Source organism: Labeo rohita, chromosome 5, assembly GCF_022985175.1.
Source record: "Labeo rohita strain BAU-BD-2019 chromosome 5, IGBB_LRoh.1.0, whole genome shotgun sequence".
NCBI classification, from domain to species: domain Eukaryota; kingdom Metazoa; phylum Chordata; class Actinopteri; order Cypriniformes; family Cyprinidae; genus Labeo; species Labeo rohita.
Genome location: NC_066873.1, coordinates 19428143 through 19452393, shown reverse-complemented (window position 1 = coordinate 19452393; position 24251 = coordinate 19428143). Strand labels below are relative to the sequence as shown.

Below are 24251 nucleotides of genomic sequence, written 5' to 3'. Positions count from 1 at the left end.
TGTTTGTCCTTGCTCTGGCCTTGACAGCTGTATAATGATTCAGATTCTGATTTGCTTCAAACTCCTTCAAGATACTTTGTTACTATACTATGAGCAAATGTTAATTATTGAGGATCAGCATTATAATCCGTCATTAATAGTGTTACTGACCTAAATTTTTTATGCTTAATTCTGAGATGCAAGTCGCAGGTTGTAATCCTGATTATAAATCTGGAAGACTTCATCAGAGATTTTAATTTGACAATGCTTTCTTTATCCTTATTTTATAAAGGAGTAATCAGCGCTCTAAGAAGTAGTGCCTTCTGGTGCACAATGTAAAAGGGGTGATCTAATGTACTGTAGTTGCATTTCCCATGACAGTGGAAAGTGTTTTAACCCTTGTAGGCGAAAGGGCAAAGTCCAGTGACTGCAATTAATGCTGATGTGGATTCAGACATGATTAGATCTATTAAGCACAATTACTCGAAAATTGCACTGTTCTTGTTTTTTCTGTGCATAGACATCTGCTGATGTCTGAAGTGCTGTCACTAACAATTATTTTGATAATCAAGTAATCTGTCGATTATTCTGACGATTAATCGAGTAATCGGATAATTATAATTAACTTTTTTGTAGTAATAAAAATAGACCTAAGTGAATTAAGTAATTTCTTAAATATGTGGACATCAAAACGTGTAAACTCAGAGTGACGATTTGAGCTTTTATTTTGAAATCGCAATGAACAGTTAGCATATTGATAAAGATAATGATGTATTCTCCTGTGTTTGTGTAAGTTTATAAATGATTTAACAGTTATTTTACAAATCTAATGAAAGAGCACAGGTTGCATTCCCAGATTAACGTTATAATAAACCCAAACTCTCAACAATATTTAGAGATGGAGTTTGAGACGCTCCACACATGTAAATGAAGACAGTTTGTGTAGCAGCGTTTACTGTGAACGGATCCGCTCTGAGATGCACGTAAGTTACGTATCCTACAGGCATGTAAATAATTAAAGCACATATATTACACTTGCATTGCATATATTTATTTCATTGAATAGTAGCATTTGTGAATTCTTAATAGCATTATGCTTTATTATGATTTTTAAATGGGTTTAAAAATCTGGAATGCGCCACTTCCGGTATTTTGCAGATTTTGCAAGGGCAAAATTAAATGGAGGATTTTTTTTTTAAATCGAATACTCAAGTAGAATTGAGGAATCACTGCAGCCTCAGTCTCAAATGAAGTTTAATTTATATAATCTGAAAAACTGTTGGTGTAGGACTTACTTAAAACAATTTTCATTGCGAAATTGCTAGTAAAAAGTAGAAAGTGGAAAGACTGAAAGTATTTTCTTGTGAAAAATGCTTCAAAAATGTTTTATTTTATTTACAAGTTTCAATTTTTAGTGTACAGAAGAGATCAAAATTAGAGAACAACCTATAATTTCTTAAATTTCAAGGTCGCTGCTTAGTCCTATTTGAAGTTATCCTAACAGGAGTAGAAGGGCAGTTTTTTAAGCATATTTCATAATCAGTTGTATTCTGTAGCACAGTATAAAAAACTTATTTGAAAAATATATTTATAAAAGAACTGATCAAAATTAGAGAACACTTCTCCAAGTTACTGGTGTTAATCTGGCACCAGGTGCTAATTTCCATAATTATATGACAAACCTAATTTAACTGGAAGCATTCCTTCAGTTTTCACTGAGATTGTAAGATGGCGGGCTGCTCTAAGGTGGCTGAAACTCTGCGACAGGAGGTTGTCCAGATGAAGGTCAAATGGGGTGACCCTTTCAGCCACTGCAAGAGAAGTTGGTCCTTCCAAATCTGTGATTTCTCTAATATTGCAGCTAATTCATTCAAGCCCCCAAAAGGCTGGTTGTTCACATAAGACAAATTATTGAGAGGACAGGATAATGCAGAGACTCTCAATGGGGAATGGGTTCAGCACTGCAGCTGGAATTGCTAGCCAGTTCAGCGTTGAACAGGGTCTGGATCTGTCTCAGCATTTTTAAGAGAAGTCGGACTGAAAGTGCACTCTGCTGTGACCAAACCTCATCAACAGAAAGAATCAAAAGGCTAAGCTCACCTTTGCTGAGGAGCATGTTGTGTGGAGAGAGAAGAACTGGTCCAAAGTTCACTTTAGTGATGAGAGCCTTGAGAGTTTTATTTATTTGGGTCTGATCTGAGGAAAGGATTTTTAAAGGTGGTCAAATACACTTTTTCTTTACTATAGGTTGAATGCCTTAAAACAAATCACTGCCGCAGTGATAATAGTTGAACTCGTATTACTTCAAAACAAAGCCTGTGTGAGTTGCAGCACTCCAAACACTAGATGGATGCCATGTCAGATCAGCTTTGATAATAGGGGCTTGTATCTTGTACAAATCTCCCATCTTGTGCCAATCTTGTATGTGTGTCTTCTTGTGCCCACTCTGGAGAGCACTTCCTCTGGGCAAGCTCTTTAATGTCTGCACTGATTGCCGTGGCTCTTCATCACCATGGCACTCCAGATTTCAGGAGCACAAGATCCCCACCACACTGACATCTTGATACGCACATTTGCCCCGTCTCCCATTCAGAGAGAACAGAAACAGCTTTGAAAAGGACTTTGGGAACTGCCTGATTCGTATAAGAGAAAGACATGCCGTGTCTATTGTCGGCTGGTTGCCGGGCTATGTGTGACGATGTTTGCTGTGGACGGTTGTGCTCCGCAGGCCTCTTTCTAGCTGACACGACCCCCTCCTCTCCAGTTGCCCTGCCCCCAGCACTGCTATGGAAACTGGCACAGTTGAAGACCCATGGCCTCCTCTCACTGAGAAGTGTCACTGACAAAAGCATTTAGACATGCCTGAATGCCAAAAGCCATGCTGTCAGAAGCACGAGGCATGACTTCCTGATTTTCAGGATATTTTGATTCAGTTTCTGAAATATGAAAAGACTAAATAATAATAAAAAAAGGCTTGGGAGAATTTTATATTTCAGGAACTGAATCAAAAAATCCTGACAATCAGGAAATCATGCCTCGTGCTAACAAGAGAGTGAGTGCATTATTTGTACATTTCTGTTCTGGAAGTGAACTACTCCTTTAAATGGATAGTTCACCTAAAAATGAAAGTTGTGTCATTAATTACTCACCCTCATGTCATTCCAAACCCGTAAAACCTTCGTTCGTCTTCAGAACACAAACTAAGATATTTTTAATGAAATCCGAGAGCTTTCTGACCCTGCGTAGACAGCAACACAGCTGACACATTCAAGGCCCAATACAGGTAGTTAGGGCATTGTTAAAATAGTCCATGTGACATCAGTGGTTCAACCATTACGAAGCTACAAGAAAACTTTGTGCACAAAGAAAATAAACTTGTGTGAACTCTTATCTAAGACCGTCACAGAAGAGAAGAAATTGTTGAAAATTTTTTTCTGTTTTTATTTTTGTTTTCTTTGTGAACAAAAAGTATTTTCGTAGCTTCAGAAAATTAAGGTTGAACCACAGATGTCACATGGACTATTTTTACAAAGTCCTTACTGCCTTTCTGGGCCTTGAACATGTCAGTTGCATTGCTGTCTATGGAGGGTCAGAAAGCTCTCAGATTTTATCAAAAAAATCTTAATTTTTGTTCTGAAGATGAACAAAGCTCTTACGGGTTTGGAATTTTTAGGTGAACTATCCCTTTAAAATAAACAATGTAAATGTTTTTTTAGGATACCTGGTCCCTCAGTAACGAAGTACTTAAAAATGAATATGTTGTTCCAAACCTTTAAGACTTTCTTTCGTAATGGAAGTAAATGAGGATGGGTGCAGTCAAGCTCTAAAAATTTGTCCTTTAAAGATGTACAAAAGTCTTCTACAAAAACGTGTAAGGGTGAGTAAATTATGTGAATTTTCTTTTTTTTTTGGTGAATTATCCCTTTGAAAGTCCACTAAATGTGAAGTTTATCAGTGAATTATGGTCTTTGTTTCAGTCTGTTTCTTCAGTTCCAGTGGCTTCAGAAAATATGACTTGATAACAAATTTAATTTTACTTTTTGGTCATTTTGGAGCTTGTCAGACCCAGTCATCATTCACTTTTAATACGTAGAAAAAGAAGTGGCCAGGACATTTTTCAGTTATTCACATTGTGTTACATAGAAGTCATATGCATTTAAAACAACATTAAGCCAATGTAAATGATGACACTGTTTTCATTTTTGGATGAACTATTCCTTTAAGATTGCTCAGAGAGGATGTCTGCTTTCTCTGAACCTTTCTGGCTCCAGATAAAATGCAAATGTACTGTCTCTCGTTGCTGTGGGGCCTGATTGCTGTCTGGGTGACAAAAGGTGGAGCAGGCAAGAATAGAGGCCCTGCGTTTTAGATTTGCATCAGAAAGCCCCATTCCAAGGACCCCTTTTCCTTCCCCGTGTTGTTCAGCTTTTTGTTTCTTTGCCCAAAAGCAATTGTTATTTCCGCAGAAAGAAACCTCCCAACAGCTGTATAACAGCCACATTAAAAAGAAACGTTGCAGAGCTGTGACATTTCGAGAGGATCCTATTGGGAAATACCTCACAATATATGCTGCTTGTTTGGCAGTTATAAGCTTCAGGGGCCCAAATTTGCTTGTCACTGTATTATACTGGTGTGTTTGTTGTGATGCCTTTGAATGGCATAGCGTGGGAGTCATTGTTATCCACTCTGATAATATTATCCATAGAACAGTACATAGCTATCATGCTGTTTTGTGTTTAATCTGCTGAAGTAATAGGCCTTATTTATGTCATTCAAAAGAATTCTTACGTTCTTACACAGCTTGATATTAGTGATTAAATGTGGTTGTGACGGTCATCTTGACTTGATCTTGTTGGCGATTTGCGACCGTTCAGCTTGGGTGACTGTTGGTTTCTGGAAGTGGTTCAGAACGCATGTTGTGGCTTATGGAGACTGAGATGGGAACATGTCAAAGGGGAATGTGGAGTCCTGCCTGTTGACAATATGTTATAGACGAGCAAAACCAAATTAACACATTAAAGATTCATCTGCTCTTCTAATTTTAGAGCATCATGTCATTTTTTTTGAAATGCTGTACAACAAATTCTGCTTAGTGTTAAGACTTTTGTATTGAGATTTGTGTTTAGTACTGTTTTGATCCATTTTTGTATATTGTTTAAACTATTTTTATGTGCTTTGAATGGCCAGGCTTTTGAATAGTGCTTTAATATGCGTTTTAACAATTGGTTATTTTTAATTTATTTTTTTTCAGTGGTCAGTTTGCAGTGGTGAAAAAATGCCGTCATAAGAACACTGGAGTGGAATATGCAGCCAAATTTATCAAGAAAAGGCGCAGCAAATCCAGTCGGCGAGGGGTTTCCAAAGAGGACATTGAGAGGGAGGTCAGCATCTTAAAGGAAATCCAGCACCCCAATGTCATCACCCTGCACGATGTGTTTGAAAACAAGAACGAGGTCATTCTCATCCTGGAGCTGTGAGTCATTGTTTTTGCTTGCATTTACTGAAATATGAAATCATTAACAGCCACAATTTCTAAAAACTAAGAACTCAGATTTGGTAATAGACACTGGTGGTACATAAACAACTGGCTCTTGTAGAGCTCTAGAAGTTTTTTTTTATTTATTTTTTTTATAAGGAAGTTTTCAAGGGCTTCACACTGAATTCAGTAGCACCAACCTTTACTTACAGAGCAAACACTTGGCAAGGTCAACAGTGGGGGGTTGAGGAGAACCAGTCCATTGAGTAGATGAACCAGTTTTGCCTGTTGTACTGTGCACATTCATACACTACTGCCAATGTGTTCAAAGAGCAAAGATATGTATTGATGTCTATACTGTCTTAACTATACTGGTACACAAAGACAAAGACCTTTGACCTCTGATAAAGCAAAGTATTTATTATAAATGATTTATCCATGCACATCATTTTTTTCAAAATTCATTTGTGCTTGTAATCTTTAATCAAAAACATTAACTTTTCCTTCCTCTCTCAATGACTTCTCTTCATGATGTAAGACTCAAAAAAGGGGTTGGACTACACTGACTGTCCAGTGGCCTGGCTTTTAGCATTTTGACAGACAATCTGACCAATCATAATGCCAAATCCACCATTTCATTTGACAAAGAAACCAGACAGGAAAGTTAATAGATTAACATCAGTAGAGTCAAACTTGAAAATGGTGTATTGACATATTTCAGCTGTAAAGACAACATACCATCTGATGTTCATTCATGTGCATTTTATGCTATAACTAGCAGTAAGAGATTGATTCACGCTTGAACTGCTAGAATTGAGGCGTTACAGCGTTCTGTCACATTAGAGAGCCCAAAAAAAATAATATATTCATTCTTTGAATTTCTTTAAAAATGACAAAATTTGAAAGCTGAGACTTTAATACCATAAGTAACATGCCTTGTTTTTTTTCCTGTCAGCACATTGTCAGTGTCCTCTTTGCTGTGCAATGTATTTTTGACCTAGTGATGATGTGTGGTGTTGGAACACAATTGCTTCTGTTTATGTAGCACGTGAACAGATCATCTCTTCCTCTTTGCTACTAGTTATAGCATGAAATAAACATGAATAACCATTAGAGTTACTCTACTGACTCAACTGGAAGGTTAATAAATTAACATCAGTAGAGTCAAACTTGAAAATTGTGTGTTGACATCTTCCTGTAGAGACAACATACCATCTGATGTTCATTCATGTGTATTTCATGCTATAACTAGCAGGAAGAGATCAATTCATGCATTAACCGCTAGAGCTGAGCGAGCTGTCACATTAAAGAGCTCCAAAAATAATATTTATTGTTTGAATTTCTTTCAAAAATGACAACATTTGAAAGCTGAGACTTTGTTTAACACCAAAATAACCTGCTCTGACCTGTCTGTTGGCATGTTGGCAATGCATTTTTGATTGATTGTGATGTGTGGTGTGAGAATGCAATTGGCTCTGCTCGAGCAGCATGTGAAACGTTCATCTTCCTCTTTACTACTAGTTGTAGCATAAAATAAACTTTAATGAACATTAGAGTTATGTTATAGTCCACTGACGTTAATCTAACTCTCCTGTTTGGGTTGTTTGTCAGAAAAGAATCATTAGGTCAGCTCGCCATTTCGTTCGACAAACCAGGCAGGAAAGTTAATAGATTAACATCAGTACAGTCAAACTTGAAAATGGTGTATCAGTGTCTTTCCGCTGTAGAGACAATATTATCTGATGTTCATTCATGCGTATTTCACGATATAACTAGCAGGAAGAGATTGATTCATGCTTGAACTGCTAGAACTGAGGCGCTACAGGGATCTGTCACATTAATTATATTTATTGTTTGAATTTCTTTAAAAAATGACAAATTTGTAAGCCGAGACTTTGTTTAATACCAAAAGTAATCTATTGTGTCTTTTCTGTTGACATATTGTCAGTGTCCTCTTAGCTCTGTGATGTTTTTTTGACGTAGTGATGATGTGTGGCGTAAGAACGCAATTGCCTCTGTTCAAGCGGCATCTTCCTTTTTTAATACTAGTTGTAGCATGAAATAAACATAAATTAACATTAGAGTCACGTTATAATCCACTGACATTTAATCTAACTCACCTGTTTGGGTTTGTCAGAACAGAATAATTTGGTCAGATAGCCATTTCGTCCAACAAACCAGGCAAGAAAGTTAATAGATTAACATCAGTAGAGTCAAACTTGAAAATGGTGTACTGCCGTATTTCCACTGTACAGGCAAAATACCATCTGATGTTCATTCATGTGTATTTCATACTATAATTAGCAGGAAGAGATCGATTCATGCTTAAAATGATAGAACGATGTAGAGATGCTACAGCGAGTTGTCACATTAAAGAGCCCCAAAAATGATATTTATTGTTTGAATTTCTTTAAAAAAAATTTAAAAAAACTGGAAAGCTAACCTGCTCTGTCTTGTCTGTTGGCGTATTGTCAGTGTCCTCTTTGCTCTGCGATTATATTTTTGACTGAGTGATGATGTGTGGTGTGAGAATCCAATTGCCTCTGTTTAAGTATGGGATTATTTTTGTGCCAATAAAAATGAACGTAACTTTATAAAACTGAACGTAACTTTCCAAGAAACGATCAAAAATATGCCACTGCAAAAGAAGAAAAACACAATGAAAATGAAAAAATGAACTCAGTCGCACGAAATTAAAATGCTCTTCAAATATGCTTCATTCTTTGTTAATGATTTTCAAAGAATCGTTTTCGTGAATCATGGATTCTGAATGCGTTGCCACAGCTTTCGCTTACGCTTCACAAATTTTCGTTTGATGTTTTGGCACAAACCTCTCGTGGGGGCGGGCTTAACAGCGATCTACTCTGATTGGCTAATGAGCTTTTGTTGCGGTGTGCAACACGTCGTGCTTTGTTAATAGAAACTATCAGAACTGTTGCACACTGTACATGAATAAAACTTTTATCAATGTTATTGATTAATGTTACTTTAGCAACACAAACTTACTTCAAGCTGCCCTGAGGGACAAACTGAGGTGGAAGATGATGCCGCTCCGTGTCTCTCCTGGGAGCTCATCTTTAGAAACTAAGAGACGACCGTAGGTGAAATACTAATAACATTAATACTTAATATAAACAAAGCACGACGTATTGCACACCGCAATATGCGCGCCACTGACGTCACCGTCTGTGATTCCAGGTCAGAGAGCAACTGTCCATCAAAAGCTCATTAGCCAATCAGAGTAGATCGCTGTTAAGCCCGCCCCCACGAGAGGTTTGTGCCAAAACAGCAAACGCAAATTTGCGAAGCGTAAGCGAAAGCTGTGGCAACGCATTCAGAATCCATGATTCGCGAAAACGATTCTTTGAAAATCATTAACAAAGAATGAAACATATTTGAAGAGCATGTTAAATTTGTGCGACTAAGTTCATTTTTTCATTTTCATTGTGTTTTTCTTCTTTTGCAGTGGCATATTTTTGATCGTTTCTTGGAAAGTTACGTTCAGTTTTACAAAGTTACGTTCATTCTTATTGGCACAAAAATAATCCCATATTTAAGCAGCACGTGAACAGATCATCTTTTCCTCTTTACTGCTAATTATAGCATGAAATAAACATAAACAAACATTAGAGTTATGTTATAGGCAACTGACATTAATCTAACTCTCCTTTGTGTTGTTTGTCAGAAAAAAAAAATGGCGGATTCGTTATTATGATTGTTCAGATCACCTGTCAGTCAAACTCCTGGCGGAGGTTGAAATCCCGCCCTACATTCCAGAAGCCGTTTCAGTCGAATTTACGTCACAATAGGGAAGATAAGACTATCGCAAGAAAATGCAGATATAACAGCAACTTTAACTTAACCTCTTGATGAGGGTTATCCTGACTAGCTCATTATCATGATATCACTTTTTTTTTTCCCACTGCATGACAAAAATTCACTAGAACGACATATTGTGATGTATATGGTAAATAAGGTAATCTTGAAAAATATAAATAAATAAATCAAAATAAATAAACCTAGCTATCAGTCAAATTCTTTTCTATTTTTTCCTTTTTTGACCAGTGAATCTCAGTGTCAGAGTACATCAGTTTATAGGAATAACAACTCTAAACTTTACTCTAAATGAGTTTTTTAAATAACTTCCTTCTGTGAACTGTTTCTTATCACAGAATGAGGCAGAAACTATATTATTTTATAGTATTCTATAAAGTGACTATAAAGACTATGTCAATTAGCATTACCTCGTAAATGCATATCTTATTAAAATACCTGAGGTGGCTTGAAGAACACAGATAAACCATATACTCCTGCAGTCATGTGTTGCTTGTCTTCATGTTTTATCAGATAAAGATTTCTGTATGCACTTTATTGTGATAGCTGGATGCCTACAGGAACCAAGGCTGCAGAAAAGGTGTTGCACTCTGGTGCTATGCAATGTTAGGGTGTAGTATTACCCTACTGTGCTTCAAGCACAATTTAGTAATTACATAAAACATTGCAATTTAGTAAATACCATACGTACATAAGACAAATGTGTTAATGGAATCAGTGTCTGGAATGTTAAACCTTTTCACCAGAATTGTTTTGTTAGACATCACTTATGTGAAGGAAGTGTCTTTCCTCAGAACCTCTTGAGTTGTTTCCTTACCCAACTGGTTTTCTTTGCTTCTTCATGCCTTGTGACAAAGGGCGTCCCTCCAGCTATGTTCTGAGCTCATGTTTGTTACACATTACTCATCAGTGAAGCTATTTTGTTTACTAACTGAGGCATCTGGAGTTAATTACCTTGCTTAAGGACCACACAATCCTGACCTCGGAACTGAAGGTCAAGTTTCATTTTCAGGTCATTTGGCGTCCTCTCAAAAACTTTGAGTTGCAAACTAATATTGGCAAGTGAGGTGTTACAATCTATAGTGTTTTTTTTTATATATATTTTCAGTTTATATGACCGTCTGAGGCATACAAAAATGGCAAGTGCTGGCTGGAAGCTAATTGGCTGGCACTACGCACCTTCCGAAAGTGAAAACGGGGTTTTTAAATCAGTTTGCTTGGAAACAAAGTCGTGTTTACAAGGTTGATAAAATGAGCACTTTTGAGTAAGAACTAATATAATTTAGTGTAGTTTAATCTGTTTTTAAATAACGCACTTTAAATGGCGGTTTCTTTACATGTCGATCAGATGGTCTCTTCTTGATTAACTGGCTGGTTCTTTGCCAGAACAAGCTGTAATGAGGACTAGACGAGTCAAAAAGCTGACTACTAGACTTGTGTTGTTCAGGGTGGGGGCTGGTGTTTTTCTTTCTGTTTCTGTGAAGGGAATAGAGACGTATCTGCCGCGGGTGTTTTTGCAGCTGGGTGGCTCGTCGCTGCACTTGCTCAACCTCACCATTAGCAGCAAGCGTTATCATGTCATCAGCATGCAGCTGTTTTGCAGCTTCCTTCTGCTGAATAAATATATGCCCGGATCCTGTTGGTCCTTTCCCAGAAACCATGATTATAGCACTGCCAACAGCCATTTCTGCCAAAATGTGAATCATTTAGAAACATTAGAGAGGCTGGTTCGTCTGTTTAATAAGCTAGACTCTATGTGATTTTAATTTTTATTCATTTATTTTTTTGTTACACTATAGTCATCTCTTATTTAACAATTAATTCTCAGGTAATTTTATTGTTTTTTTTTTTTTTTTTTTTTTTTTTTTTTTTTAATTGTAGGAGTGGGAATCTTTCGGTACCTCACGATTAGATTCAGACCGATTCTTGGGGTCATGATTTGATTTAAAAACCGATGGACAACACGCTGGACAACAAAAACACACCAGTCTATAGTATGGGTAGTCCTGACTCAAGAAATCAGTGTTTCGTATTTACTATTAACATCCTTATAAATCAAAAATATTTTACACTTCCCATTAGGGATGTGTCCAAATCCAATCATATGTTGTTCAGAAAGGAAATGACGTACTACGAAACCTCTAAATACAAATATTTCAGTGCTTTCTCTTGCAATTATATTGTTGGGTGATTATATCGTATATAAATTGCGGGCATCAGGAAGCCATTATTAATATGCGGGGCACTGAAACCGCTTTTAAATGCTCGCTTGCGTTTTACTTTTAGTTTTGAGATTCGCAATTACACAGAGCGGCAGTAGGCCTAATTACCACATATTTTACAAGATTAGATGTTTGTCAGTGGTGCTGATTTTTTTTTTTTTTTTTCTTCCACCCCTATTTTATTGGTAAGGTTTCTGATTCCTACCTAAACACACACACAAAAAGGTTATTTTGATATATATGGAAGACCGTTTCTGCCACTGAAAAAAAAAAAAAAGATAATTGAAAGTTTTCACCTCACAATTGTGACTTTTTTAGAATTTGAGATATAAACTCAGAATTCTGACTTTTTTCTCACAATTATGACTTTTTTTTCTTGCAATTTGCCTGGATCCTGTTGGTCCTTTTTTTTACTCAGAAACCATGATTATAGCACTGTCAACAGGCATTTCTGCCAAAAAGTGAATAAATCAGAAACATTAGAGAGGCTGGTTCCTCTTGTTAAATAAGATATATTTTAATTGTAATTTTTATTTATTTATTATTATTTTTATTATTATTATTTTTTTTTTTTTTTTTTGTTACACTATAGTCATCTCTTATTTAACAATTAATTATCAGGTAATTTTACTGGACTTTTATCAGCTTTGTGATTCCTACCAAGTCACGTAAAAAAAAAAAAAAATGAAAAAAAATATATTCACAATTGTGATGTGTAAAGTCAGAATTGCATGATATAAACTCACAATTGTGAGAAATTAAGTCAGAATTGAGAATTTTCTCACAATTCTGACTTTTTTCTTGCAATTCTGACTTTTTCTTGATTCATGACTTTTTTTCAGAATTCTAAGATATAAACTTACAATTGCAAGTTATTGAGTCCAATTCTGAAGGGGAAAAATATGTTCTCAGAAGAGTGAGTCTTAATACCTTAACATGCAATTGTGTGTTATAAAGTCAGAATTGCAAAAAAGTAAACTCACAATTCTGAGAAAAAAAATCACAATTGTAAGTTTATATCTCTCAATTCTGACGTTATTTCTCAGAATTGCACATTTATTTCTCAGAGTTGTGAGCTTAAATCTTGCAATTATGATTTTTTTGGGGTTTTTTTATGATTTTAATTTTATATATTTATATAGAAATGTGTATGTGTAAATATTTAAGTTTCTTTTAAAAATTCTTGCAAATTTCTGTTGTTTTTAAATGATTTGGCAGTTGTATGTAACTGGTTATTGTGTTCTTTGCTGCTATCTTGGCCAAGTCGGTCAAGTCGCTCTTAATTCCCAGATACTTTTCTCCTGGTTAAATTAAGATTTTTAACAAACTATGCCTAACTGCAAGTGTCAACATCTGTCATCTCTCTATACAGTGTGGCAGGAGGGGAACTCTTTGACTTTCTAGCTGAGAAAGAGTCATTGAGTGAAGAGGAGGCCACTGAGTTCCTCAAGCAGATCTTGGATGGAGTCAGTTACCTACACTCCAAACAGATTGCCCACTTTGACCTGAAGGTACTGACACATGTTTGAGTTTCACCCCAATGTGCACTGTGAACCAGTCACAACAAATCAGTTGAGGTGCTTTTATCCTCCCTGCTGGTTATCCACTTATTTCTTCCCTTTACATAATGGCTGGGCATCCCAAAGCTAGGATGGTCATAAATTCAGCTCCTTATTTTCCCCTTTGTAATTTTATTGCAGAATTGCATTAATATTCTAATATTCTCTTTTGAAAGCTTCAGATGTAGATTGAGTTTTTACCTCCCACCAAAATCAGTTAACCTGAATAACCAGTCTAACTGAAAAATGAAACATTCACATTAACCAACTTAACTGAGGCCTAAAGAATAAAGAAAAAAAATAGTCAAGCTGTCAATGAGTTGCTCATTACTCCAGCAACCATGTTTTATGTAATTAGATCCACTGCTTTCGGAGCAGTCATCCACACAACATTTCTGTTAAATATTTTGAAGTCATTGGAGCTTTTAGGAGATTAGTCCGTGCATGAATAAAGCCCACTGAAGGAAGTATTGTTTCTATGGAATGTCCAGGCAGGGATCTGTTACTGGCTGGCATGAGTATGCCTGCGCTTTCTAGTGAACATTTCTGTAGCTTTGCATGTGATTTCCATGTGTTATGGCAGATTTCCTGCTCTCTCTCTCTGTCTCTCTCTCACTCCTGCTGTGTTTTTGTTCTGTACCTATCATTAGTTCTTCTGATTCTCTCTTTTGCATTCTCTCTCCAATTCTTTCTCTGTTCTCATCTCTCTCAGCCGGAGAACATCATGCTGTTGAACCGGAGTATGCCTCACCCGCGCATTAAGATCATTGACTTTGGCCTGGCCCACAAGATCGATTTTGGCAACGATTTCAAAAACATCTTTGGTACCCCGGAGTTTGTAGGTCAGTGTCATCCGCTGGTCAGTCTATAGAGATGTGTTGTAATTACACCCGCTCTTATTGTTATGGTCCTCAGTCCAATTCTCTCTTTTCTCCTTTCATGTGTAATCTGAACCACAAGCCTGACATAACTGTAAAGAAACACCATGGATCACTGCTTTGTGACCAAATGAATGTATCCTGCAAATAGTGATCTTTTAAGCATAAATATATATAAATAATTAAGCATAGCCTTTTAAATCAGTCAAGTGTGTCCAGACTTTAAATTATATTGTATATCAATGTGTTTGGGTTGGTATTTTGCGTACAACTACAAAACAACCTTCCTTAAATCATACTGGTTGTACTTAAAGGAGAAGTCCACTTCCAAAACAAAGATTCACATATAATGTACTCACCCCCTTGTCATTCAAGATGTTCATGTCTTTCTTTCTTCAGTTGTAAAGAAATTATGTTTTAGATAAAACATAACAGACGCTAGATAACATCACAAGATTCTTCCTCGGCTGGGATCGTTTACAACCGCATTTGTGATCGTTTGAAGCCACATTTAAACTGCATTTTGGAAGTTCAGAATCAAGGCACCATAGTAGTCCATTACATGGAGAAAAATGCGGAAATGTTTTCCTCAAAAAAACATTATTTCTTTAAGTCTGAAGAAAGAAAGACATGAACATCTTGGATGACAAGGGGGTGAGTACATGATATGTGAATCTTTGTTTTGGAAGTGATCTTCTCCTTTAACAATATGAGTCGAGCTGCTTTTTTCAATCACATGTTACATGAACAAGCCCCCAGCCATCCCAAAAAGCACACACACCACCCCCATCCCTCCCTGCCATTGGCAATACATCCAGTCCTACCTGAATTGCAGCCAGTGTGGCTGCAGGCAGTGATGATACAGCAGTCCTAATAGAGACACAATGCCAAAGGCCATGGTCAGGTATCAGCTACCCCACAGTGCAGTCTATTTAAGTGCTCAAAATTACGATCAGGCTTCACAGAGGAGAATCCGGTCAAGCTAGACACCTGGTTTTAAAGATACTAATCCAATCCAGTCCTGGAATAGTATTAGCCCATTACAGAGGTCTGACTTCATTGATTTTTTTTTTTTTTTGACCTTAGGGTCAAGGAGCAGCTTGCTTCCTCCCAACCCTGGTCAATGACCAAATCTAGAGGGTGCATAATAATACAGATTGTAAATATAAGTCGATTCTCAGACGTTGAGAGCAGCAGCATCTCTCCCACCTCAGACTTATTTCCTTGTTTCCTCATTAACACATCAGAGATTGAGATCCTCTGAAAGCAGTGACTCATTTCACAGCTTGTACGGTGAGAAACCACCAAAATATCCTACCATCGACTTAGCATTTCTAGATATTCTTCCAGGCATTTTTTTTTATGTTACAGAGAGTGGGGAAGGCTGTGTCGTTCAGTTCCTCTTGCAAACTGTGCGTTATTTTTGTTATATAACCATATATGACCATTTATCTTAAATGGGCCATTCTACAGAATTGATCCAAAGTCAGTGTTGGAAACGTCTGTATGTATGCAAATTGTATAATATCAAAAGGACACATTTATAGTAATTGTGCAGTTAATTTTCATATTTTATTTTCAGAAAGTTTTGGAATATTTGTTTTCTCCCCAAATTTGTCACTACCGAAACACAGTGATATATAATTTAATGAGAAGGGTTATTAAGATTTTGCTTACATCTACAATGTAAATATGTTTTTTGCTATTTTTTTTTTTTCAGTGGTAGATCAATAGCAATTACATTTTTAACAGTATTTCAAGTGTACTTTATGAGATTTGTATTTTAAATCCAATTTTTCTTTGTAAAAGGCAAAAAATTGATCATACTGATTTCAAACTTAAGGATTTATTAGTTTGAATATACATTGAACCAAACACTGTTATAACATCTTAGTTAATAATTTGGTATACTTTATTTTTGACAAAACATCCCATGTTTCGGTCGTGACAATAATGTTTTGGTAGCAACCACATTACATTACAAAATTTTAACCCACATACTAAAACACTAAAATACTAAACATAACTGTACTAAAATTTTGTTTATTTCCCCAAAATAAAAGATCATGTGTTCTCTTTTGTGATTACCGAAACAAAGATGACGTGTTTGGTCGTAACTATTTTGGTAGTGATCACTTAATGGGATAACACCTAAAAAATAAAGATGTCACTGCCGAAACACCACCAAATGTTTTGGTAGTGACAATTGTAGATACTTTTTAACCTAGCTCAAAGATGCTAATCAGCACATGGTTAGCTAGCACAGTTCTGAACAGTGGTATACGTATAAAAACTAAATGTTATGTAATGACTCCCAAAAAAGTGTGCTTCATTGCAGAAAAAAGGTGTTTGGTAGTGATATTCCTTAGAGTTACACACAGATTTTTCAAACTTTTGAACACATTTACCTCAAATGAATGGGGCCCATCTACTCACATCTTGTAGCTATGAGAGAGGGGGACACAGGAATATTTCCTGGTCATAAATTTAGGTGTGTTAAAATCAGTCTCAGACAATGAATTAAAACACTTGTTTCGGTAGTGACGTGAAAAATGCTTTTTTCATAGTTTCATAATTTACAAAGAAAATATAAAATAAATTTAACTTTTTTTGAAGATGCTTTCAAAAACAACAATGGACAAAAAAAATATTTCAATATAATTTTTATATGTTGAAATTTAGGGGTTAGGGTTCAGGACAGCCCCCTCCCAATTGAAAGTACCCAATAAATTATGATTTTATATATATATTAAGCTTACTGATATTTTAAATATTACAATAGATAATAGTAGGATCTTAGCAAACATCTGAGATTTGAATATTTAAATGCTTTTAAATGTGTTTTTTGTTTGTGGGACAGCAGTTTGCACCACTTCTGTAGAATGGCCCATATATAGCTGCCATATATAACTATTTAAAAGATGCACACAAGTAATAAGTATTGCAAAAATTTAATGCAAAAAACTGTCTTATGTCATGTCAAATATATTTTGAATGGCAGATAAAATTTGTTTTATGCTAACTTATCCAGATCTTAAAGGATATACATGCCATGAATTGCTGATATATAAAATGTAATATTTTAATTACTTGGCTAAAAAAATTAGTCATTTAAAAATTGAAAATGAAGCATTTTCCCAAAAGTGTTTTAAATGTTTCACAGATTACTTTTACCACAAGACTAATATGCACTCTCTTTTTTTTTAAAAATCCAGTCTTGAACTAAAAATGATATTAAGCAATACTTTCAACAGCATGAAATTCTATGCCAAAATATTATTGGAATTATTTAAAAATAAGACAAAAAAAGACTAGTGAATGTGATGTGGTTTGAGCATTAGTAAATAGTTTTGTTTCTCATGTTCATGTTTTATCTGAAACCCGATGTTGTGTTTGCATCATAAAGTTTAGTTAGTTGCATATGTTTTGACGATTTAAGTAAAATTGGTCACAGCTTACTCCAAACTCTTCTGTGTTGTAAGACTGTGTTGTAAGTGATTTTGTTTTGTGGTCTGCAGCTCCAGAAGTGGTAAACTACGAGCCGCTCGGCCTGGAGGCAGACATGTGGTGAGAATGAGCATTATATTATTATCTGATCTCGCTGTTACCTCACTTCCTATGCTAAACATGGTTTTATTTCTGTCTAACTCTAGGAGCATTGGGGTGATCACTTATATTCTGTAAGTATTCATAATCATCAGTGTTGTTGTGATGTTGTAAATATAGTTAATGTCATTGCAAATTAAATCTAAATGCATTTATGGATTTTCACTTAGGCTGGAAATAGCATCCATTTTCGTAATTGCGTTATTTTCCTCAAAGCATGGCTGTAATCACATTCTGCAGTAAAGCGAAGACACGGTGACCAAATTTAGCAGAATATGAAGCAAATTCAGTTGAACTAAGTGTTTTGCAATCATAAAATAAACTCTCGCTGTGCTACAACTGTCATAATGATTGATGTTTGTAGTAAAAAGATGCTTAGTAAGATCTTGCATCCAATGATCTGCATAGAGGTTGCACTGAGTTTTTTTTCCCTGCCATTTACAATATTTAATTTTGGTACACTATTTTTCTCTATTTTAGAAGCTTTTCTACAATAAAGTAATCTAATAGGATTAGAAGTGAAGAACAGGCAAATATCAGAAGGGGAGCAGAGAAAAGATGAGGATTTGGGTAGAGAAATCTGGGGAAAAGAAAAATTCAAGCACTTGAAAAGACTGAAAGAGCTCCTTCCACAGTTTTTGTGTTTTTGTGATGCCAGCATCACATAAAAATACCAAGCAGTAAAGCGTTTTACTGCTATATAAAAATAGAACATGACATGGAATTTATAACCCAGTCCATCAATGTGATAGATAATGATTATTAGTGCAACCTCTGGGTGTAGTGTCTAATTGTAAAGCTTATGTTGGTCTTCCTGTGGAAACACTGAGGTTGGTCTGTCTATCTCTCTCTCTTTATGTGTGTGTGCTATGTGAGAGGGAACTAAGCATATCACAGAGCAATATAAACAATGGAACTTGCCTGTTACTTGTGATAAGACCTGAGGGGACCCTCCTTTTTGATGGGAACCAAATCCTCATGTCTCTGACGTAAACAGTAAATGGGTGAATCTCACGAAAACTGGAAACATCTGACTCCTATTTCACCCTGTGCTCAAAAGCGGGGGTAAAAGAGAAATTTCATCACATTAAAGCCTGCTTTTAGGATTGTTAGAGCCACTTTGATCCAAAAATGTCCATTCTTTTCCTCTCTTTTCTTCTCTATCCTATTTGTCCATCACTATCTGTCCATCAACGTGTGCTAAAATTAGCAGTCTAAAGAGAGCTGGAAAGTTCAATGTCTATCTCAGAGCTGTTCCTTCCATTCCTCTTACATCATAGGCAAATAAAAATAGAGCTTCACATCAGGTAGATATCGCACACCATTGTCACATCTAATCTCAATGCTCTTCTTGGATTCCTATTTCACCATTCTTTTCTTTTTCTCACTCTTCTGGAGACTGTTTCTCACCCATAGGGAATGCCATTAATTGGCGGTGTGAATTTAGAACAGCTGTAACTTTACAATAATTAATGAAGTTTGTCTCCTGATTTTTAATTAGCAGCTGCAATACATTTTGATTATTAAAGCTGCATGCAGTGTTGAAAGGGCCCTTGCACCCGGGCTTAACACCACCCAGTGGCGAACGGTGGGCAATATGCATTTAAAGTTGTAAACATAGAATTTAACATTGCAAAGGCCTTTCGATAAGACTGACCAAATATGATGTTGATGTTATTAAATCTCTGTCAGGAGCATAAAACATGCCACTTCCTGTAGACAGTAGGTGGAGCTATGGCTATAAGTGTATATGGTCATGGGCATGTGTTCAGGACAGGACTCTTTATCGAACGTGAATTTTGGTGCAGATCGGACATTGTATGCCTGAACTTCCTTTTTCATGGCGAAACAACAAAGGTTGTCAGGCGCCACGGACATGCCCTTCAACGAAAACTCAAGATCTTCGCAATTAATTTAACATCACAAAGGGCTTTAGGTTAGACTGACCAAATTTGGTGTTGATATGTTTAAATCTGTAGGAGGAGTTTGGTAAAATACGATGCCTGATAATGGCAAAACAGCACTTGCCGAGAAAATTCAAAATAACGGACTTCCTGTTGGGTTTCAGACTTCGTTCTGGAGGACTTTTTTGTAGGTATTGGAATTTCGTACATGTATGTGAAACATCGCTCGAGGGGCGCTTCGTTGAAATTTTATAGGTGTCGCTATTGAGCCGTTTTGACACACCCACTTCTGAAACCCATATCAAATGTAAATTTTCATCTCTTTTGGCACGTATACAAAGTTTCATGAGTTTTCGAGCAAAAATGTGATTCATTTTGGAGAAGAAGATGAATCTGAGCAATTCCAGTAGGGTACTCGCACCACCGGTGCTCGGGCTGTAATAATAGTGGAAGGAGAGCTCGTTAGACCCAATGTAATTGTGGTCTAGAACAGATTTTTATCACAAAGGAAAAAATGGAATGGAGCATTGAAAATAAAGTGCTTGTGTTGAACGCTAAATGGCCTTTGCCTGTTTTCTCACACTTTGATAGTAATAGTCAGGAAAAAAGCTGGGCTGCAGTTTATAATATAACAACATTGTTCACATCAAACTTGACTTTGTTGAATGCTGCTATACTGAAGAACTTCACGTCCAATAAACGGTAGATAAAATGCTCTTTTTTTCTCTCTATCTTTAGGCTTAGTGGTGCCTCACCGTTCCTGGGTGAAAATAAGCAAGAGACACTTGCCAATGTGTCAGCTGTGGACTACGAGTTTGATGAGGAGTACTTCAGCAACACCAGTGCTTTGGCCAAAGACTTCATTGCACGGTTACTGCTCAAAGATCCAAAGTAAGAACAACTGAAGAAGCTTTTTAAGTTTGAGGCGATTCATTTTTCTGCAATTAATGCAGGAGGTTGGCTAGGGTTGGCCACCCCACTCACAACTGCTACTTTTTTTCTTGACAAGAAGTGTGTTTATTTAGTCGCAGAATGTTTTTACGACCACATCAAATGGGAGATTTTCAGACACGCACTCCAACTTCACTTTAGCACTAGTCAAATGAGCACGGGAAAGATACATGTGACGAAGGAGCATCAGTAGAACAACAGTGAACTGCGTTCAGATGAGATGTTGTCAGGCCGTATGTCAGTAAAAACGAATTTACTTGTCCTGTCAGCCATTATACTGTACTCGTAGCATGCGCGCTTCAATTGCACATACAAATGTGGTGGTGCGCGCTGTAGCCTGTATCATTTCATATTAAGGCACAAATAAAACGTGTCAGATCCACGTCACATTTAGCAGAGGCAGCTCTTAAAGTAATAGCAGCCAAATAACCTAATAACCTAGCTGCTATGATGTCTGTTAATTAAAGAACAAAAAAAGGAAATCATTAACTTTTGTAGTTTTAAGTGTTTAGTGTTTAGTGTTTGATAACTCTGTTCAGTTTCTGTGTATTACCTACTTGCTGAAGGGCACAGGTGAATAATGGGTTTATGTGAAGGTTGTTTTAAGTTTACTTAGATATCTAATAGATATTAAAATGGCTATAGTCAATAGTTAAATATTAGGAAAAAAGAACGGTTTCCTAGAGGCATCAGTAGTAGTGATACTCACGTTTAGTCATAAAAAAAAAAGTTAACAAATATTAAAAATACACTGTCTTTATGTTGTTTCTACATTATTTTTAAGATTGAATATGACATTATTGCAATATGTGACCCTGGACCACAAAACAAACCTTAAGTAGCATATGTATATTTGTAACAATAGCCAACAATACATTGTATGGGTCAAAATGATCGATTTTTCTTTTATGCCAAAAATCATTAGGATATTAACTAAAGATCATGTTCCATGAAGATATTTTGTAAATTTCCTACCGTAAATATATCAGCTTTTTTGCACCCTCGGATTCCAGATATTTCAATAGTTGTATCTCCAGCAAATATTGTCCTAGCCTAACAAACCGTACATCAATGGAAAGCTTATTTATTTCGGATGATGTATAAATCTCACCCTTATGACTGGATTCATTTCAGAGAAAATGTGAGAGATGCGATTTAGGAAAACCCAACACATGGTGAAATTTTACCTTTTTTAGGTTTTGATACCATGCCAGCTGGGTTCAAGCCCTTTCCAAAACTGTTTTTATTTTGTCCATAACTTGGACGTAACAAAAGTTATTGCTATTTGAAGTTGGCTGATTTTCAGGAATGAAATTTTGAGAAAAACAGGTTTAAAGTGAGATGGGTTTCACTTTCATTTCACAGGTTTAAAGAAAGCTGTCTGTCAGGAGAGCTGTACTGCGTCATTACGCAAGCAATCTAACGTTACCTTGAAAAGGACATTGTTTATCATGGGCATAGTCTCTGAAGTTTTGATCACCCCTTGTACCTTGTACTGTATGTTTAGATGTCGTGAATAGTGTAGGCTACATTGTGGTTTACATTTAGAAAAGCGAGCGCAGCACAACTGTTCGCGCAATGTGCATATAACAGACTGTCATCGGACTCCTCTTTAGTAACTTCATCATCCGATCTTTCACCTCTGTATGTGAAATACTCCCATTATAACATCGTTTAGGGCACTGACATCACCAAGATTGAGCAGACTGAGGCGAGAAAGATCGTTTTAAGTGAGCAGCTACTTAAGACTGTCTTGTTCTGTTGCATAATCTCTCAATATTAAAAAATAAATAAATAAATAAAACTTTGCATGCCGTAGTTTACACAGGACTGGTGGGGAATGTGCATTGATACACCTTTATAGGTTAACTCTTTTTGTAGTGTTAAGAGAAAGCACCTACACAGCGTGTTCCTAACAGAAGAGAGTTTTATATATATCTAGAGAGTATATATATATTTGCTTCAGTCTAGTTTTATTTAGAAATACTATTAAATATCATTAAAACTATTTGTTAACTGATTGTCTGTGGTTATACTGAATCAGTGAATCCTGCAAAGAATATTTGTCTCAAATCTTGTCACTAATTAACGAACTGAGGAAGTGTGTTGTGTAAACAAACAGGAACAGGTGCTTTGCACACGAAGGTGAAAACATTAATAATTCCTGTTTTGGTTCCATATTGGTCTACCAAATTGCTTCTCTGCTGGTTGACTGCTCTCATTTAATCTTTTATTTACACTGACCTCATTTACTTCTGCTGATATTTAAAAGAGAACTAAAACTAGTTCTGCAGAAGTCCTCTCTGTACTTCACTAAAATGTGTCATTCACAGCATAAATGCTGTTTAGATCTAAACATTGTCACGAAAGCTGATATGCAACATTCCAGAGCCCAATCCCACAATTCCATGTGTGTTCTGCAATGCACACTGTGATAAGTATCTTTCGATTTGTATAATGAATGCCTTCTCATTTCCTCCGAAGGTTGTCTTTTATGTGCTTATTTGTGGGAGCTTGTTGTTTAAGTTAAGTTAAGAGAAGTTCACAAACTGCCTGTCTATGTTTATTGATTACAGCATTTATTAATCTTAGTTCATGTTAATTTCAGCATTTACTAATGCATTATTAAAATCTCAAGTTGTGTTTGTTAACATTTGTTAATGCACTGTGAACTAACATGAACAAACAATGAACGACTGTATTTTTATTAACTAACATTAACAAAGATTAAGAAATAATGTAATAAATGAATTGTTCATTGTCCATTCATGTTAATACATTAACTAATGTTAACAAATGACACCTTATTGTAAAGTGTTACCAAAAAAAAAAAAAAAAAAATATCACAAGTGAAAATGGTGTTTTCATGTTTACAGAAAAAGAATGACAATCCTGGACAGTCTTCAACATCCCTGGATCAAGGTTAGTCCAACAACCTCTACATATAAACCAGTTGTCAAACACATTTTATTATCTTAACATTTGGTTAAATGTATGAATGTCTTCTTTTAAGCCAAAGGACACGCAGCAGGCGCTGAGTCGTAAGGAATCAGCAGTGAACATGGAGAAATTTAAGAAGTTTGCTGCCAGAAGAAAGTGGAAGGTGCTTTTTTTATTATTTGACTTTCGACTGTTGAAATGCTAGTTCAACATTTAGGAAGCAAACATCATGTTCTACAGTGAAAAATGTATTTGTTAGACAGTTCTGCACCCTCAGTAGTGCTTTCTGAGGAATCAGCATCATGTGCCACACCAACAAGTCACGCTTTTTCCACAAGCTCTGTTAAAAGCATGCAAAACAAACCCTTGGAGCTATAAAACAATAAAAAAGCACGCACAGTTACAATGCCCGCAAGCGCAGAATTAAGCTCATGTCATAAAAACAAATAATAGTCGGTTAACAGAGTGGAAATATCATTTAATCTATTCAAGAAGAGTTTAATCACCATTTGATGCTTTAGATTAAACAAATGTTCCAAATTCTATAGAAGGAGTCACAAATATCTCATTTAATCTCTTGAACATCTCTTCCTTAATATTGTTTGTTTGTTTTGTCTGACTTCCTCAGCAATCGGTACGTCTCATCTCTCTGTGTAACCGGCTCTCCCGCTCCTTCCTGTCTAGGAGCAACATGAGCGTGGCACGCAGTGATGACACACTGGTAAGAGTTCACAGTTAAAGTCATCGTTCAAGAAGCTTATTAAGATTATCCATGTATTATATTCAGCTCATATTAAAAATTTGCTGAGAGAAAAGGTATACACTTTTTATTTATTATTATTTAAAAAAAAGAAAACAAAAAGGCAGCAGGAACTGGCGAAAAGAACAGCAAACCACCTAAA

The 24251-nt window shown here is 36.1% G+C and overlaps 1 protein-coding gene across 2 annotated transcripts in view; it reads left to right on the top strand.

Moving 5' to 3' along the window:
• Positions 1–24251, top strand: part of dapk1 (death-associated protein kinase 1) — an 89674-nt gene that overhangs the window by 27897 nt on the left and 37526 nt on the right. For both annotated transcript variants that reach the window (XM_051111253.1, XM_051111254.1), the window contains exons 3-11: positions 5231–5452; positions 12884–13022; positions 13783–13912; positions 17467–17515; positions 17602–17628; positions 20197–20349; positions 23286–23331; positions 23423–23512; positions 23978–24070. In XM_051111253.1, the coding sequence (XP_050967210.1) occupies positions 5231–5452; positions 12884–13022; positions 13783–13912; positions 17467–17515; positions 17602–17628; positions 20197–20349; positions 23286–23331; positions 23423–23512; positions 23978–24070 (949 nt within the window). The remainder of the gene's footprint in view (positions 1–5230; positions 5453–12883; positions 13023–13782; positions 13913–17466; positions 17516–17601; positions 17629–20196; positions 20350–23285; positions 23332–23422; positions 23513–23977; positions 24071–24251) is intronic.